Source organism: Peromyscus californicus, unplaced genomic scaffold (assembly GCF_007827085.1).
Source record: "Peromyscus californicus insignis strain IS unplaced genomic scaffold, ASM782708v3 Scaffold_24__1_contigs__length_46423439, whole genome shotgun sequence".
NCBI lineage: Eukaryota > Metazoa > Chordata > Mammalia > Rodentia > Cricetidae > Peromyscus > Peromyscus californicus.
The window spans coordinates 42,354,591-42,370,419 of NW_026294535.1; the positions used below are offsets into that span (position 1 = coordinate 42,354,591).

Consider the following 15,829-nt stretch of genomic DNA (forward strand, 5'->3'; position numbering starts at 1 on the left):
GTCAACATACCGTTCCTTTTCAAAATCAAGGGTCCTTTGTGGCTTTGAGAATCAACAGTGTGACATGCCTGTCACCCACAGGTCCAGGTCCGACGGTCGTTCTGTATTCAAAGCCCTGGAGTGTGTTAGAGCCACATAAGGAGGTTGTTCATCTCTGGGAGTGACACAAACATGTCTTCTGGTTCATGCACAGGGTGGAGGAGAACAGCCAAAGAGAAAGGAGAGTGTAGTACATTACCCCCCACACTTACCCGTGGTGTTTCAACTCAGTATTGAGGCTGGTTGATGGTTTAAGAGTGTGCCTGTGCAGTGGCCCTGCTTCCTGCTTTCAGTGTATATAGTAAGTTACATGGGACAGCACCTAATTGTAAAATAGACTTCCATTAGATGGTTTTGCCTGTCAATAGGTAAATATATGTCTGAGCATGTTTAAGATAGGTTGAGCCTAAGCTTGGATGACCAGCAGGTTAGGTTTGCTATTAAACACATTTTTAACTTATAATATTTCCACATATGATGTGTTTTCTGGGATGTCATCCTATCATAAATCTAGAGAAATATATATACATATTCTATTACTTATATAGTGAACACAACCCATACTAATTACACAGTTCTCATGCTTTCCAAAAATCAGACTCTTGGATTGGTTTGGATTTCACTTAAGGTACTTTTGCTTGGTTGTATAGTACTGAGTTTATCTGAAGAATTCACCAAGCTTAATTCATAGCTTTTAAATCTAGCACGAGTGATTTGAGTAGGTTCGCAGCTCAGACATCAAGCTGCATATGGGAAGACAAGCGTTACAAACATTTCAAGTAGTGACAGGCCCGCATAACTTTATAACTAGGAGGTAAAAGCACAAATAGTTGTTTGAACCAAAACCCTCCTAAGTCAGTATTTGGAAAGAGGTCACCAGTTCGTCATATTAATTGAGAAAGCTGAGGATCAGACTTTAGGCAAAAGTAAAGCATAGGTTTCTAAGGGGAATCAGCAAGCTTTGCTTTGATTAAGTGGGCATAGACCATACCCAGCGCTTTGCCCACATCTGGTTGTAGAGGCGCTGATGGCATTTGACCAGCTTAACTGCACAATTCTTCCCTGAGCGAGCGCATGCCGTCCTGAGGACGGATGGATGGACTAATGTCTTCTTCCTTCATGCAAAGCGTCTTGCTTTAGAGGCCTCTACGCTTCTCCGTGTATGCAAACCAGATACTGTTGTGTTCATGGAGCGAAAGTCCCACGAAATACACACAGGAGCGTCTTAATCCCGCACGTGGTATTCTTTTGTCGGACCTTACAGTGTTTATACATATAGCTCATACAAAAAAAAATTCGCTGTGCACAGAGCTGTGTCTGTGCCTCCACGTGAGTTTCCCGCCGTCCCATCTGCTCGTTATACTAGCCTGTCCCCCCAGAATACAGACTTCTGGGGTTTTCCGTTCTCTGCCTAGAGTGACTAGATTTGAAATACGCGTTTGTCATCGTTTGCGTGGCCTTTGAGAACTCTCCGTGTCCTTACGTGGCTCGTTAGGTCGAAAGTGGAATCTTGGGCCAGGTGTACAGTGCTCTGCAACTCCTCTTCAAATTGGAGTCATTCCTTGGGTGCAGGGATGGGCCCTTGTGTTCCCATCACCTCGCCCTCCACTCTTCCTGTGCCTCAGCTTCGGCTCCACTTTTCTGGGATCTTGTTTGTTTGATCAGTTGGTTGGTTTATGGGTTTTTTTTTGGTTGTTGTTGGTGGTGGTTGTTTTTTAGGTAGGGTCTCCCTACAGTCTTGGCTAGCCTGGAATTGGATATGTAGACCAGGCTAGCTGAGAACTCATAGAGATCTATGTACTTCTGCTTTCTGAGTGAGTGGTGGGACAAAGGCCTGTGCCACCGTGCCCAGCCACTTTTACATTTTTAAGTGTGCCTGTAAACCTACTTCTTCCAGTCGTATTCATGATTTTAAAGTTTCTGTTTCTCTCTTCCAAATGGAACCTCCCCAGACTGATACCATTTCTGTTTTTATCCCCCATGAGGACATGGCTTGCATGATGGTGTTTGGTACATGGAAAGTACTCAGTACACATTTGTTGGATGGATAGAGGCATGAATGGATGGCTTGCTCCTAGTTAATCACACAGTTAGCTTTTCTGTTCCTCCGTCTGCTACAACTTGTTTTTACTTACTAAACTTGATCCCACCCCACCCCACCCTCCGCAAAAACAAACAACAACAACAACAAAACCCAAGAGTTTGTAGATTTGACAGAAGGGACCTGTTGGGCAATCTTTCCACAGTGGTCCTTCTCGAAGCCCCTAAAATTGACCTCCCCTCCCTTGAGCTTGTCCGACCAGAATGCTTGATGCCGCAGCAGAACATCTGTGCTGTCAGAGCCTCGCCGTTCCTCCCCACTGGGGGTTAGCCATTTCAAGTGCAGCTTTGCGGCACTGGGGACAGCTTCTACCAGGAAGCATCTCTATGCCAAGTGAGGCTCGCTCTGCCAAGACAGACAAAACAGAGTTCCAGCCAGTTAGGTTTCCGTGATTGGGGTGGCAAGATTCAACACGCACTTCTCTTCTGGTCTGGTTGCTTTCTGCCTCTTCCTTTTCTTCCTTAAGTTTCTCTGATGGCTCCCTAAGGCCAGGGGTTGAGGACTCTGGTTTGTTGAAGACCAAAACAGTGAAAGAGTGGTGGAGCCAACAGACCTCTTCTCTCCTTGGATGGAAGTTGCTTAAGCAGTAGATTCAAAACATGAAAGGGAAAGGCAGTCATAAACACAAACACCTCCTTTCTGTCCCTTAATACCACCTGCCTGGCTGTCTCATCCCCTTATTCTGTCGCTTCAGAAGATAGAGCAGTCTGGCAGTCTGTCGAGTGAGGTTGAAGACAAAAGGAAATTGAAGGGAATAGTCACACTTCAGGTACTTTAGAGCATAGGATAAATTTGGTGTTTATTTGGGAGCTGTCCATTTTATTGTGTATGGGCAATTCAAAATTTTCATAGCAAAGAAATGTAACATGCACTAGTCAAAGTGAATACACATGTATACATATAAACAAACGTGTATATGTGTGTATGGAGAGAGAGAGAGAGAGAGAGAAAAGCGCTTTTGAATTTGGTCAGTTTTCTTTGTAATCCCACACATGACATTGGTCTAGACTAGATGGCAGAATTCTTCCAATGAAAAAAATGCTTCAGATTTGGGCACACATTCAGCTCATTGAATGGGTGTCTTTGTTCTTACCCACCACACCATGTAATTATCAAAGAGAATTATTTGCAAAGAATTAGAAACAGTTTGATACGTTATGTAACTGTTGGGGCCCATTTTTTATTTAGTATAAGTGCCTGTGCACAATTTTGGAATTGGGAGAGGCATTTCCCTCTGTGGAAGGAAAGAATCCTTGAAAGAGAGATCCTTGGACCTCTCTCCACGAAGCACATCCGGTGTAGGAGGTCATTCTGGTGAGCGCCCTTCCCAGAGAGACCTGCTCCGTGGTTGTGCTTGCTAGAACTTACCTCTCTGTGGTGGGGAAGAAACTTGCAGTTTGGACATTACATGCTTTAAAACATACGTTTTTTTTTTTTGTTTGTTTGTTTTGTTTTGTTTTTTTTTTAAATAAAGCTGTTGTCCGCCATTTGTCATTTTGCTATTGTTTGTTTGGTGGGACAGGGTGGGTCTCACTCTGCAGACCTAGCGCGCTCTCAGTTCGGCCGCCTCCTTACCTTCTCTGAGCTTCTCTGTGCTGGACTCCAGGCATGCCCCAGCATCCACAGCCCCTTCCATCTCTAGGCCTAAATTCTCTTGCCTCTTTTCTTGCAGGCTTGACCAGTCCTGCTCAGTGGCTCCTCTGAGATAAGAATCCCAAGCTCCCGTGCCAGTGGGCACACAGAATAGGGGTGTGGCACACCTGCCTGTGGGATCACAACCACCACGTACTCTGTTCTACCTCAGAGGGACCAGAGAGGCCAAGGTTCCCTGCCCTGTCCCCTGCCTGTTGCTCTGTGAGCCAAATCAAACAGAATTAATTTAGCCCGGTGTATACACGCGCAGTTAATCCTTCTACAATACCTGGTTATTTGCTCGTGGTCTTGAACAGCCGTACTCCCTTGTTTTTATTATTCAGTGACAGTTTCTTGTTTAGGCCAATAGAACAGTTTATTCATATGGAAGAAGTGAGTTCACGGTAAATACTTTGCTTACTTTTTAAGGAAAATGTGGTGTTACTGATTGAATTACTGCAGAAGACCTGTGTTGAGCGTGTTACACTGGGCACATTCGTTCCGCTCTGTTCTCTCTCCGAACCACCTCAAAGTGAAAGGGCTGAAACAAAGAAAAAGGAAACACCCAAAGTAAATACCAACAAGAACCAAGACAAGACCACAGGCCAAATGAAAACGCCATTAAAAAGTTTGCAAGCTGATGGGTAAATTGTAAACTTAAGTAGGGAGAAAGTAGAGGACATCCCTGAAAGTGAAAACTCGTGTGTGTGTGTGTGTGTGTGTGTGTGTGTGTGTGTGTGTGTGTGCGCGCGCACATGTGCATGTGTGAGTGTATGTTTGCATGTGTGTATGAGTACACGTGTGTGTTCCTATGTGTGCATGTGTGTGTGTGCTTATGTGTGTATGTGTGTGAGAATGTGAGTGTGTGTGCGTGTGTATGAGTGCGTGTGTGAGAGTGTGTGCATGTGTGTGTATACATATGTGCATATGCTGCTGATCCTCAGGATAGTTCAGGAATTCAAAACCTATAAAGGTGGAGGTACCCTATAGGACTGGAAAGAAAAAATAATAAAGACTTAGCTAAAACTTGTTTATAGGAAGTAGTGTGACCTCCATGTTCTCATTCCAGACTCACAGCCCAGTGACTGCCTTGCATCTGACTCAGGAGATTGGAAGTTTATTTCTAGGATAACTTGAGCAGAATGTTTTTGGAGTTTGGGTGGGATAGAGGGCATTGCCTCTGGGTCAGGGAAACCGAGTGAAACGTGGATGCTGAGGTTACATCCTCTCACCTTATTTCCGTTAAGTTTCTCAGGTGATAACAGCCATGCTTACACCTGTAGACTAGAGACGGAGGGTGTGCAAGAAAAAACAGCATCCCAGCAGAAAACAGCTCCCCTCTGTCACCTGCGTGGGTGGTTGCTTATTGGTCAACAGCCCCGTCACCTGAAGTCCTTAGGAAGCTTGTGTTCCCTTGGTTTCTTTAAGGTTCCGTCTTCTTCCATGTGCTCCTGGATGTTCTCACTGTAAATCAGAGGATGACCTTGAACTTCTGACCCTCCTGTTTTCATCTTCTGAGAACTGGGATTTAAGTCACGTACCACTGCACTTGATGTATGTGATGAGACTGAAATCCAGAGCCGTGTGTTTGCAGGACACAAATCTACCCCGTTAGCGACAGCTACATCCCTACCTCCTTCTGGTTGTTTTGTTGTTTTTTGTTTGTTTGTTTGTTTGTTTGTTTGTTTGTTTTTGATATCAGGTCTTGCCTCATAGGTCAGAATGGTTTTTGAACTCAATTATCTTCCTGCCTCAGCCTCCTGAATGCTAGAATTACATGTTATTTGCTGCCCTGCCTAGTTTTAGTAAGTTTTTTTTTTTAAAGAACTTACTTAGAAAATATGAATGGATATTTAATACTTTCAAAAGTCAGAGTCTGAACCAATGGAAAAAAAAAGGATTTGGAGGCATTAGATGGAGACACAAATCTGGTCTTTGGGACGGAAAGAGGAACAGCGAAAGCCAGAAAAACAGAAGGGCCGCGTGAGAAACGTACAAGCAGGGAATGGACTGGAAGTTGAAAATGCAAATACTCATCAGATTGTAAAACTGAGGCTAAGAATGCAGAAATGATAGTCCTTTCAACACAGAAATAAAAGTGCTGGGAGAAAGCTGAAAAATTCTGCCAGAAAGAACCAGAGAACAACGGGATGGAGACTCGGAGAGGAGAGAGGAGGAATGGGGGTGCTGCGGAGGAATCGGCTCCTGTGAGGTGAACTCCACCAGCAGACACAGGCAGATGTTGGAGGGAAGAGATTGCCAAGGACATGATGGGGAAGAAACCAACCTGAGAACTGAGGAGCCACATTTTCTCTCCTGAAAAGGCCGACTGTGTGCCAGCGGAAGGCTTCCAGGCAGTACATTCCTGTGAAATTTCAGGATCTTGGGACCGCAAGAAGCTCCGAGAAGGGGGAAACTTGAATGCAGGCAGTGATCTTGCCACCGTACTCCTAACAGCAGGGCATTCCTGAGAGCTTGGTAGGAACACAGACTCCCAGGCAGGTCTCCCTTCCTCTGCACACACACTGAACAGAAGACAACCCCCCCCACCAGTGGTGCGGTGCTCTCCAAGCCTGCCTCCAGAATGCTCTCCTTGTTGGCTCAAGTTTGAGCAACGCTGGGGTGAAGGATCACAACAGAACCTAGCCTCTCAAACTTCGTCTGTGAGCACCAAGCCTCCCCAGTCTGAGAAGACAACCGCTTCTTGCCTGAACATGGTGCACAGCTAACCTGTCAGACTCACAAAAAACATTCCCAAACATAGAGAAGCTAATGGGAGATGAGGTCCAGGAACAGGAGAGCATAAACTGAGAGCAATAAGGATCAAGGGCACAGGGACAAACTGTCAAAGAAGTCTCTCGGAGGGAGGCACAGTGCTAGGGGTTCTGCAATTCTTTCCTGAAGCCTCCGTAGCAAAGCCGGTTATTGGTGGTACCCCATCCTCCAACTCTTGACTTCCGGCTCATGATGACCGGGCGAGACCTTTCTATTCCATTTCTGTCTGGCTGGATTCACCAAGTGGAGCAAAGCCAAGACATTGAACCAGGAAGAGAGTGAAGAAGTCCTCTTGGGCATGGCAGTTTGAATTATTGTATTAAAGAGCCTCGACTTGGAGCAAGTTGATCCCTGTAAGGAGTCATCTCTGTGCCTGCTTTCCTGCCCTCCTGGGCAGCTGTTGCCGGGAGGGAGGTGTACCATTTTCTGGTATATCCAAGCGTCTGGGATCACCATTCCCATGAATGCCTACCGCACATGTGTGGAGGTCAGAGGACGAGAGATCGATCAGCCATGTGGGTCCTGGAGTTCAAAGTCAGGTCGTGAGACCAGGCAGCAAATGTTTTTTTTTTTTTACCTGCTGAGTCACCTCTCCAACCCCAGAATTTTAAAATTTCATTGCCAAAGCAGAGTTAGCTTTTATTGTACATAATAATTTCCCATTAAAATCAATTTTCAGTAACTTCCTGCTTTATCGCCCTCTTTGAGAATTCGTTGTCAGTTCTCCTGTTTACGTAGAGGACCAACTTGAACTTACATACCTGGGATCAAGGAAGAAGGGTTGTGTTGTATGTGGTATGAATGGGCTTTTGACCCTGGTTCCGTTCTTCATTTTAACATGGGTTATAACTGGCAGACATACAGAGCCCTGATTATTGTCGGACCGCTGTTAAAACACTGTGATGTAGCCATCTTTATCCTGCTTGTGATCCGAAAGATAATTATACTTCATGTTGACCTGGCTTTTAGCTGGAAAGAAGCGACACTCTCCTCCTCACGTGGCCCCCTTGTCTCCGTTTGGAAGTTTCCACGGTTGGCTCTCTCACTCGAAGGCACAGTGCTAGTGGGCCAGTCTAAACATGTGAGTTCTCTTAATGAAACTTCCTCATTATCTTGTTCACAGAGGTGAGCAAAGGCTGTTTATTTTTATCTGTATGGGAGAGGCCTTTCGCCTGCCAGATCTTTCTTTCAAATGAAGTCTGATATTAAGGGGAGTTAGTTGTTTCAGCCAAAGTAGTTTTCAAGATGGCTCAGGGAAACTTTTTTTTTTTTTTTTGGTGTGTGTGTGTGTGTGTGTGTGTGTGTGTGTGTGTGTGCCAAATGTTGGAAATAAATGCCCTTTCATGTGTTTGTACCATGCTGTGTTTTCATTAATAGGCTGTGATTTCTTTATATATGGCGTTAAGCTGGTTGCTGGTAAGTTTATATCGAGATCAGTGTTTCCCTATGGCCAGGCCATACTGAACCTGAACAGTCAATAATATGCTTGCAGAGTAGGGTTTGCATGGGATGGCCACGGAGTCAGCTGCTGTTAGTGACACAGAAGAATAGAACTGGAGGGTTACAAGTGGGGTGCAACATTCCAAACAGAGAGGGAACTACAGGATCTAAAACACCGTCTCCCAGCCTCTCAAAAGGAGAGTGCCTCCTCCACACACGGCATCCTTAAGTAGCCAGAGTTGCATGCCCTTACACATCACGCCTGCAAGGCCTTTGAGCTGCCTTTTATCTGGCACAATAGGTGGGACACTGTAGAAACTATTGGCAGATGTTTCTTACTCATTAAGGAGCCGGAGCTTGATTGGTTCAGGAATTCCAGTGTGTGAAAAAACCTGCTATTCCTGCCCCTCGCCAACAGAGACTCTTCCACTCTGAAAGTCCCTTTCCTCACCTAGGAAGTAAATTATCACCATTTAAGTCCACTTAACAGTGCAGGAGAGCTTTTGAGAAGCTTGTACTTTCTGGAGATCACAGGGAGTCGAAAGTAGGCACGCTCACCACGTCAAGTGGCCGTTCTAGCCTCACTGTCTTCTGCTCTGAGTGATTCCACCATGTTTACATTCACCACAGGTGTTCCCGGTGTCAGATCAAAGGAGCCCATTCCTAATATGTGGAGAGAGTGTAGTGAACCATTTTCTCAGGAGCTCCAGACACATGAAAAGTGCTGGTATTGGTTGTTTTCATCTGTCACACTTCGGACTTGCCAAGCAAGAGGGAATCCCGCGTCTTAGAAAGTACCTCACGTCCAACACAAAACAGGGAAGTAACAGAGTGAAGGGAAACTCCTCTAGAGTTGAACTTGGTCCCAAGGCCAGAGCTGTAGAGCAGGGGACCTGGGCCTGTGTGCAGGGGAGGACAAAGCCTTGGAGGTGCTCTGGAAGCGAGAAGAACCGTGGTTCGTGACCCCCAAACATAACGTCTACACTGGTCATTGCCATTGACACCAGAATACCACCTTCAGTCCTCGTTGTTGATTTAGAAGCCTCACACAGGATGCTCTGAGTCTGTTCTTGGCTGCCTTTTAGCTAGTCGTTCCCCACGCCTGCCAGAGCATCCGTCCCTTCACTAAGAAACCGCCGACCTCTCCCCACCAGCGATCCTGATAGGAAAGCCTTGGCCTAACTTGGTTCCCAGGGTCCGACTTCACCTACTGACATCTCAGCGGCCTCACTCATTATTTGTCTTAAGATGTATTATTTTTATTTATGTGGATGTGCAGATATTTGTCAACGTGTGTGCAGGTGCCCTCGGAGGCCAGGATAGGATGTTGGATCCATGGACCTCCAGTTACATGTGATTGTGAGCCACCTGATGTGGGTGCTTGGCTCTGAACTCAGGTCCTCCGGAAGAACAGCAAATGCTCTTCACCTGGGAATCATCTCTTTGGTCCCCAGCTTCCTCACTCTTGAACGTCAGCCTTTCTATCTAGAGCTGTGAATGCTATGTCCCAGCCAGCCAAGCCCACTTCCATTTCCTTGAGGAGATGTTGGGCTTCCTTCTCTCTTGTTCGGACCCTTGGCCCCTGCTTCTTCTTGGAGCAACACTGGCCTGTTCTCCCTCTTGCCACTGGGAGAACTCAGCATCCCCGGGGCCTCAGCAGTGACTTCCTTGGCGAATCCTGCTGACCTTTCCAGGCGCTTCCCGGTGCCCTTGAGGAATCTGACCCTCGTGCTGATGTCCCTTCCTTCCTTCTCAGCACCAACCCTGCTAGTGACCTCGGTCTGTCTGTCTGTCTGTCTCTGTCTGTCTGTCTGTTGTTTTCCCCACTCTACCTGAGGCTTGAGGGAAGGCAAGGGCATCTTGATCTTGCTCATGGTTAGGTCTCCCTCCAGCCCTCTTAGAGTAAATATCATCAGAGAAAAAAAATGGTAAGGCCATATTTGCCTCTACGTTTTTATGGTATTTGGCGAAGTTGCCTGGAAGATGGCATTTGGTAACAAAATGAAGCCATTATTTTTGGACCTTGGAAGCCAAGGTTGGCATACCTGGGGGCTACTGTTTTTCCTGTGGCTGCTTCAGAAGCTAAGAAGGAGGCAGCTGCCTTTCGCTGCCCACCAGCCATGCCCCAAAGGTCTGTTTGTCTTGAAGGGACTAATTATAAGTCACCTCGGCAGTGATTTTTGACCATGGGACTCTCTGTACCATCAACAAACACAGGACCAAATATTCCTCCTCTCCAGTGGGTTTGTGCAGGGCTTAAACACCCTCCAGGCCTTGTTATTTGGGGCGATGGACAGATGCCATGTTCATGTAACTTCAGCAATGGATAAGGACTTTGTTTTTAATCAAGAACTGCACACATTTTGCCCCAGTAGGAATTGGCTGTGGTGCTTTTGAATGTGTTGATAAATTTTGGCATTTGTCCATCTTTGGAGAGAAGCTAGAGCTGAAACTGAATTGAACCTTTGTCTTCCGCAAGTGGCTGTTTAGGACCCAATCACCGAAATACATTTATTTTGAGTGTTTTGGGTGATAAGAAATTTTCTTTTCTTTTTTCTATTTTTTTAATGTAGTTACTCCTCTCTCTTTTTAAAACCCTCTTTCATGATATAAAGCAAGTTTTTTTTTTTTATTTGTTTGTTTGTTTTTTTAAACTGGTACCTATCAGGTGGTAATTTGCCAGTTAGTCTAAGGTAATAAGAAACTCGAATTTGGATTGGACTCAGTTCCATTAGGGCAGATTTACATTTTTGTGAAACAGGGGCTATTATCCTGGTGGTTGTAAGGGATTTTTGTGCTGGGCGTCGAGGCTGACAAAGACCACACTGTGCATGCTCCATCTAGAAGGGAACACTTTCACACTGCAATTTGGGAGCTGTGCAGCTCAGGAAATTGCCGGCTTTGGCTGGACCGTACTTTTACTGCAAGGAAAATTTTATTCGTCACTCAAGTAATTGGCAGTTTTAAGACCTTGTTCATAATTACCTTATAAACAAACGAATATATAAACCAAAGATTGTATGGCTTGTTATCTGACTTGCAGCCTTTATGTGACCAACATGATAGATACCTGTGGCCCTCCCTCTCCCTGCCTCAAAAAACTAATTTGCTCCATTTATTACAAAAAAAAAAAAATCTAATAATAGCAAAACCAAACACTACACCTATTGTTTTCTTTCTGTTGTTGCAAAATACTATTTAAGTCTCGGTAGGCTAGCCCCAGACAGTATTGGCCCAAACCAGGTACAGACTTGAAGGGAACTGTGAGACAGATAGGGTGGGTCTGGGCACTTCAGGGCTGCTGGGCAGCTGGAGGAAGGACATCCTGGTGACAGAAACATCAGGCTATGTATTTGGGAGAAAATCTCTCTCCCCCAAACTGTGGTTTTGTTTTGCCCTTATACCCGACCCGAAGGCCTCTTGGCTTGTCTTGGACTGCCTCCATCTCCGGGACCTAGAAATTGACTGACTGTGGCACTAGCATGAGCCTGTACCTCACAGCTAGATCAAGGAGTTTGTACCCCGGCAGATCCAGATGTGGGAAATCCAGATGTGGGAAACGGTCAAAACCAGAGGTCACGGCTGACTTGACTCTAAACAAAGTCTGTAAGGCTTTATGGGGATCCAAGGGGCTTTGTAGTTTGTGACTTGTGTGTAGGACTGGTGATTTCTTTCTTTCTTTTTTTTTTTTTCTCTTTGAACTTGACTATCATCTCGGCTTTTAAGGTATACTACACATTGTGAGCTTGTTACCCCGTGTGGGATTGCTTTTGGTGGAGTTACACTCTCTGATGGTTTGGGTCTTGAAGATCAAACATACAATACCCTAAAGTCCTTAAAAGAAATACTAAGGGTTGTTAACTGTCATTTGAGAAGTTACTGAATGTGTTGCTTCGAGCCTGCCCGCCCGGTGTCTGTGGGGTTCCCTCCTCCTTGCTTGTTGTAGAGAAAGCAGCATCCGGCATTTGCAGCATCAGGAAGTCAGCCTTCCAACTGTAGGGGGCGCTGGACACACAAATCCCTGGAGGGCCTGGCCTGTCTGGGAGAGGTGATTGAAAGGGACCCTGGCTATGCCTCTGATGAGGGGTCCGGGGGCCAGTTGGATTTCCACATCAGTTTGAAACTAGAAGTTGAGGGTGTTTTTTTTTTTTAAATTTTTTATTATTATTATTTTAATTTTTGTCAAGGTAAGAAGTAGCAGCTCTTTCTGAAGGGACGTGTGCAGTGAGAATTGAATTTCCAAAATATCTCTGACGCTCTGTGTTCTGTGAACACAGAACCCTGGGATTGTGAGACTTGCTGTGTGAGGTGGCTCAGAAGTGACCGGACTGGTTATACAAAAAACCTCTACTTTCCCGACCATTAGATTATTAGATTATTTGTAAAAGAGAAATTATTTTATCATTCAACGGCTTAACATATGAAATGAGTTTAATGTGTGGGGCACCTAAAGTGTGCTCACCATTATTTCTGGTTTCATCACATTTCAACACAGTGTCGTGAACACGAATTCCTGCCTCAGAGGAGTTTGCAGTATGGCAGAGACCTGGGGTGTGCATGGGATGATGTGATGCAGCGTAGGATTTGGGAGCCCATCTAAGAGATCCCCCTAACCTCTGAGATGGAGAGATGTCTCTGAGTTATTAATAAAAGCTTAATAAACCCAAAGCACTGCAAAAATCCAGGTTTTGGTAAGTGACGTAACACACACGAGGGATGTTTTCCCACTAAGGAGAACACACACACACGAGATATATTTTCTAATTTCCTTGGGAAGAGTTACTGCCAACCATACATAGAAGTACTGGGGTGAGGGTTTTGTCAAATGCAGAGTCCTGTGTGCAGTGCTCAGATTATCACACTGTTCCTGGGGTTGTAAGGAAAAACCCCTTATTATGATTGTTTCTGGCTTTTTTACTTTAACGTGTTGTAAGTGACAATTTTGTTAGAAAACAGGAGTGAACTGAATGTACAGGCCAGCTCAACGGTCACACAATTTCAGGCACTGTGTCACTTAGGGCTAAATTTCCCCTTGGAAGCTCTAGTACCTGTGTCCGTTTGTAAGAGCTTGACTGGGCACCCCACCCCCTCTCCCCATTTGAAACGCAATAGAAAACTGGTGGGACTGTTCTGTGTCATTCGATGCAATCAGGGATGCTGACTATTGCGCTCTTGAAATATAGGTGCTGTAATGAAGGAACACTTTGTTTGTTTAAGACATGGTCTTTTTTTAATATAGCCAAGGCTGACCCAGTTCTTCTGCCTCTGCTTCCTGAGTGCTGGAACTAGGAGAGTGTGCCCCGTGCTCACTAACATTTACTTACGTGTGAGTGTTGCAGGTTGTGTATGAGTGTATGTACGTGTGTGTACATTTACGTTATATGTAAAGAGTTATTCGTAGCCAGTGACTACCATTGTGGTCTACTTTGGTCTGGTATTGAGGACTGGTAATGTCAAGCATGTCTTAATATACCTGTGTCTAGAGATTGTTCAGGCTGGTTGCTCTTCTGGGATACAGTTGTAAGGCAGAAAGCCCAGTAGCTCTTCTCTGGTATGCAAGTCTCTAGTGGCTTAGTAACTTGCAGTAAAAACAGGTGATCCTTCCAGCCGGGCACTAAAGCAGCCACAGGGTGATGCGTATTGGGAGTTGATTGGCACCGTGGTGTGAGGGCACTTTCTAAGGAAAGAATCAGATTGGGAATCAAGAAGAACTAGGGCTGGCTAGATGGTCCTGAGGGTAGACGTACCTGCCATGCTCACCCAGATCCCGTGGAATCACATCAAAGTGGAAGGAGAAAATTTGACTCCATAAAGTCTCTTCTGACCTCAACATGTGTAGCCCTCTCCCACTAGTAGTGATAAATACAGTAAGTTTAAAATGTGTGTGTGTGTGTGTGTGTGTGTGTGTGTGTGTGTGTGTGTATTAAGAATTGGGAAGGAAGATATATAATATACATGTATATGTTAGGAATGGGGAATGAGGGCAGTGTGGTCTGGTGTGCCCACTCGGCGCTAGACATTTCCTTTACTATCTAATAAAACTGGAGGAATTGGAAAAATAATCTGAATGAAGAAAGGTCAATCCATTGTGTTTACGTGCATGGCAATCATCTCCGCTTACTGCCCTGTCTGATTTGCGTGGGACCGCTCTTCATCTGCTCTCGTAGGAACTCAGAGCATGCATGGCCATGGGGTTGCCGTTCGCCTTTGAGAAGTACTGCTTAGCGCCACTAGGTTTTCATACTCCTGAAGGACAGGTCAGGAAGAGGCGCAGCGCTCTTCCCACGCTGCTTTGTGCGGTTGACCTGTTACCCGGGCTGTGTTTTCATTTCAGGGCCGGGAACAGCATTGATGAAATCGTCCCCGAGCAGCTGGAAGCCTTTCAGTCCCTCGAGGCCTTGGACCTGAGCAACAACAATATTTCAGAACTCAGAACTGCATTTCCGCCCTTACAACTCAAGTATCTGTAAGTATAAATTACCAAAGCCTTTGACCCGCAGGGAGAATATGGTTAGAATAGGGGTGAGCTTTAAGATACAGCAAACTCAGTTTTACTGTCGTTGGATTAAAATGTAACTTTAAAAAAAAAAAACTTATTTAAATTCATTTTATGTGCATAAGTGTGAAGGTGTCAGATCCTCTGGAACTGGAATTACAGACAGTTGTGAGCTGCCATGTGGGTGCTGGGAATTGAACCCAGGTCCTCTGGAAGAACAGCCAGTGTGCTCTTAACCACTGAGCCATCTCTGCAGCCCCCAAAATGTATCTTTCTTACTGAGTTGAAATTGGCATGAATAGGCACAATCTCCTTTCTTACAATTTTGTATCACAATTAAAAAAAAAAATATGCCCCAAACTAGACCCTTGCTGTGTTTTTATTAATAACTAATTCCAAACAATGTCTCTATGTATCTTTAATGGACATTTGTAACCTTGAAAGATGCCGGTCAGTCTTTCCTGTCAGGATGTGTGTGTTGCTTACTTTACTTGCAGCTGTCACTCAGTTCCTGGCAGGAACCCATTTAAAGGAGGGCGGGACTTAATTTGACTGACAATTTGAGGGTACAGTCCATTGTGGCAGGGAAGAAGGCATGATGGGAGAAGTGGCAGGCAGCCCTGCCACAGTGTGGACAGGAAGTCAAGCCAGACCATAAGACCCCCGAGTCTCGCCCCCTGCAGTCTACTTCTTCTAGCTAGGCCCCGCCTCCCAAAGGCTTTACCGCCTTCTGAAAGAGTAGCTGTGCTGGAGAATAAGTGTTGGAGTGCATGAGCTTGCACCACGCATTTTATATTAAAGCCGCAGTGCGTGGATCTTTTTATTTATTATTTTTCTGGTACTGGATATAGAACCCAGGGCTTCTTCGTACATGCCAGGCGAGGATCCTGCCAGTGAGCCAGCATGCCAGCCCATATGTATAAACCTTAATTTGTTTACAGGGACCTCAGTGTTGAAAACTTTTAAGTACCCACTGATGGTCAGGTTCTCTGGAGAGCTTTTGCAGCGGGGAAATTGAATGCACTCTGACTTCCCATAGAAACCTGAGCAAACCTCTGACCTTCAAACTCTCAACAGGTATATCAATAGCAACCGAGTTATGTCCATGGAACCGGGATATTTTGACAACTTGGCCAGCACCCTCCTGGTGCTGAAGCTGAACAGGAATCGAATCTCAGCCGTGCCCCCCAAGATGTTTAAACTGCCCCAGCTGCAACACCTGTAAGTGCAGTAGCCCCTTGGATATCACGTCCTCACCTCTAAACCTTGGGCGTCTTTTATTCCGATGCCCACAGTATGGCGGGAGAAGTTTAGGGGAGAAGCAGGTAACTGCCTTCCCCTCTCAT

At 45.5% G+C, this 15,829-nt stretch overlaps 1 protein-coding gene across 1 annotated transcript in view; it reads left to right on the top strand.

Annotated features, from left to right (window-relative positions):
* The window catches only part of Lrig3 (leucine rich repeats and immunoglobulin like domains 3), a 51,343-nt gene that overhangs the window by 15,755 nt on the left and 19,759 nt on the right, over positions 1-15,829 (top strand). The window contains exons 4-5 of the mRNA XM_052753517.1: positions 14,322-14,453; positions 15,561-15,704. Coding sequence (XP_052609477.1) covers positions 14,322-14,453; positions 15,561-15,704 — 276 coding nt within the window. The remainder of the gene's footprint in view (positions 1-14,321; positions 14,454-15,560; positions 15,705-15,829) is intronic.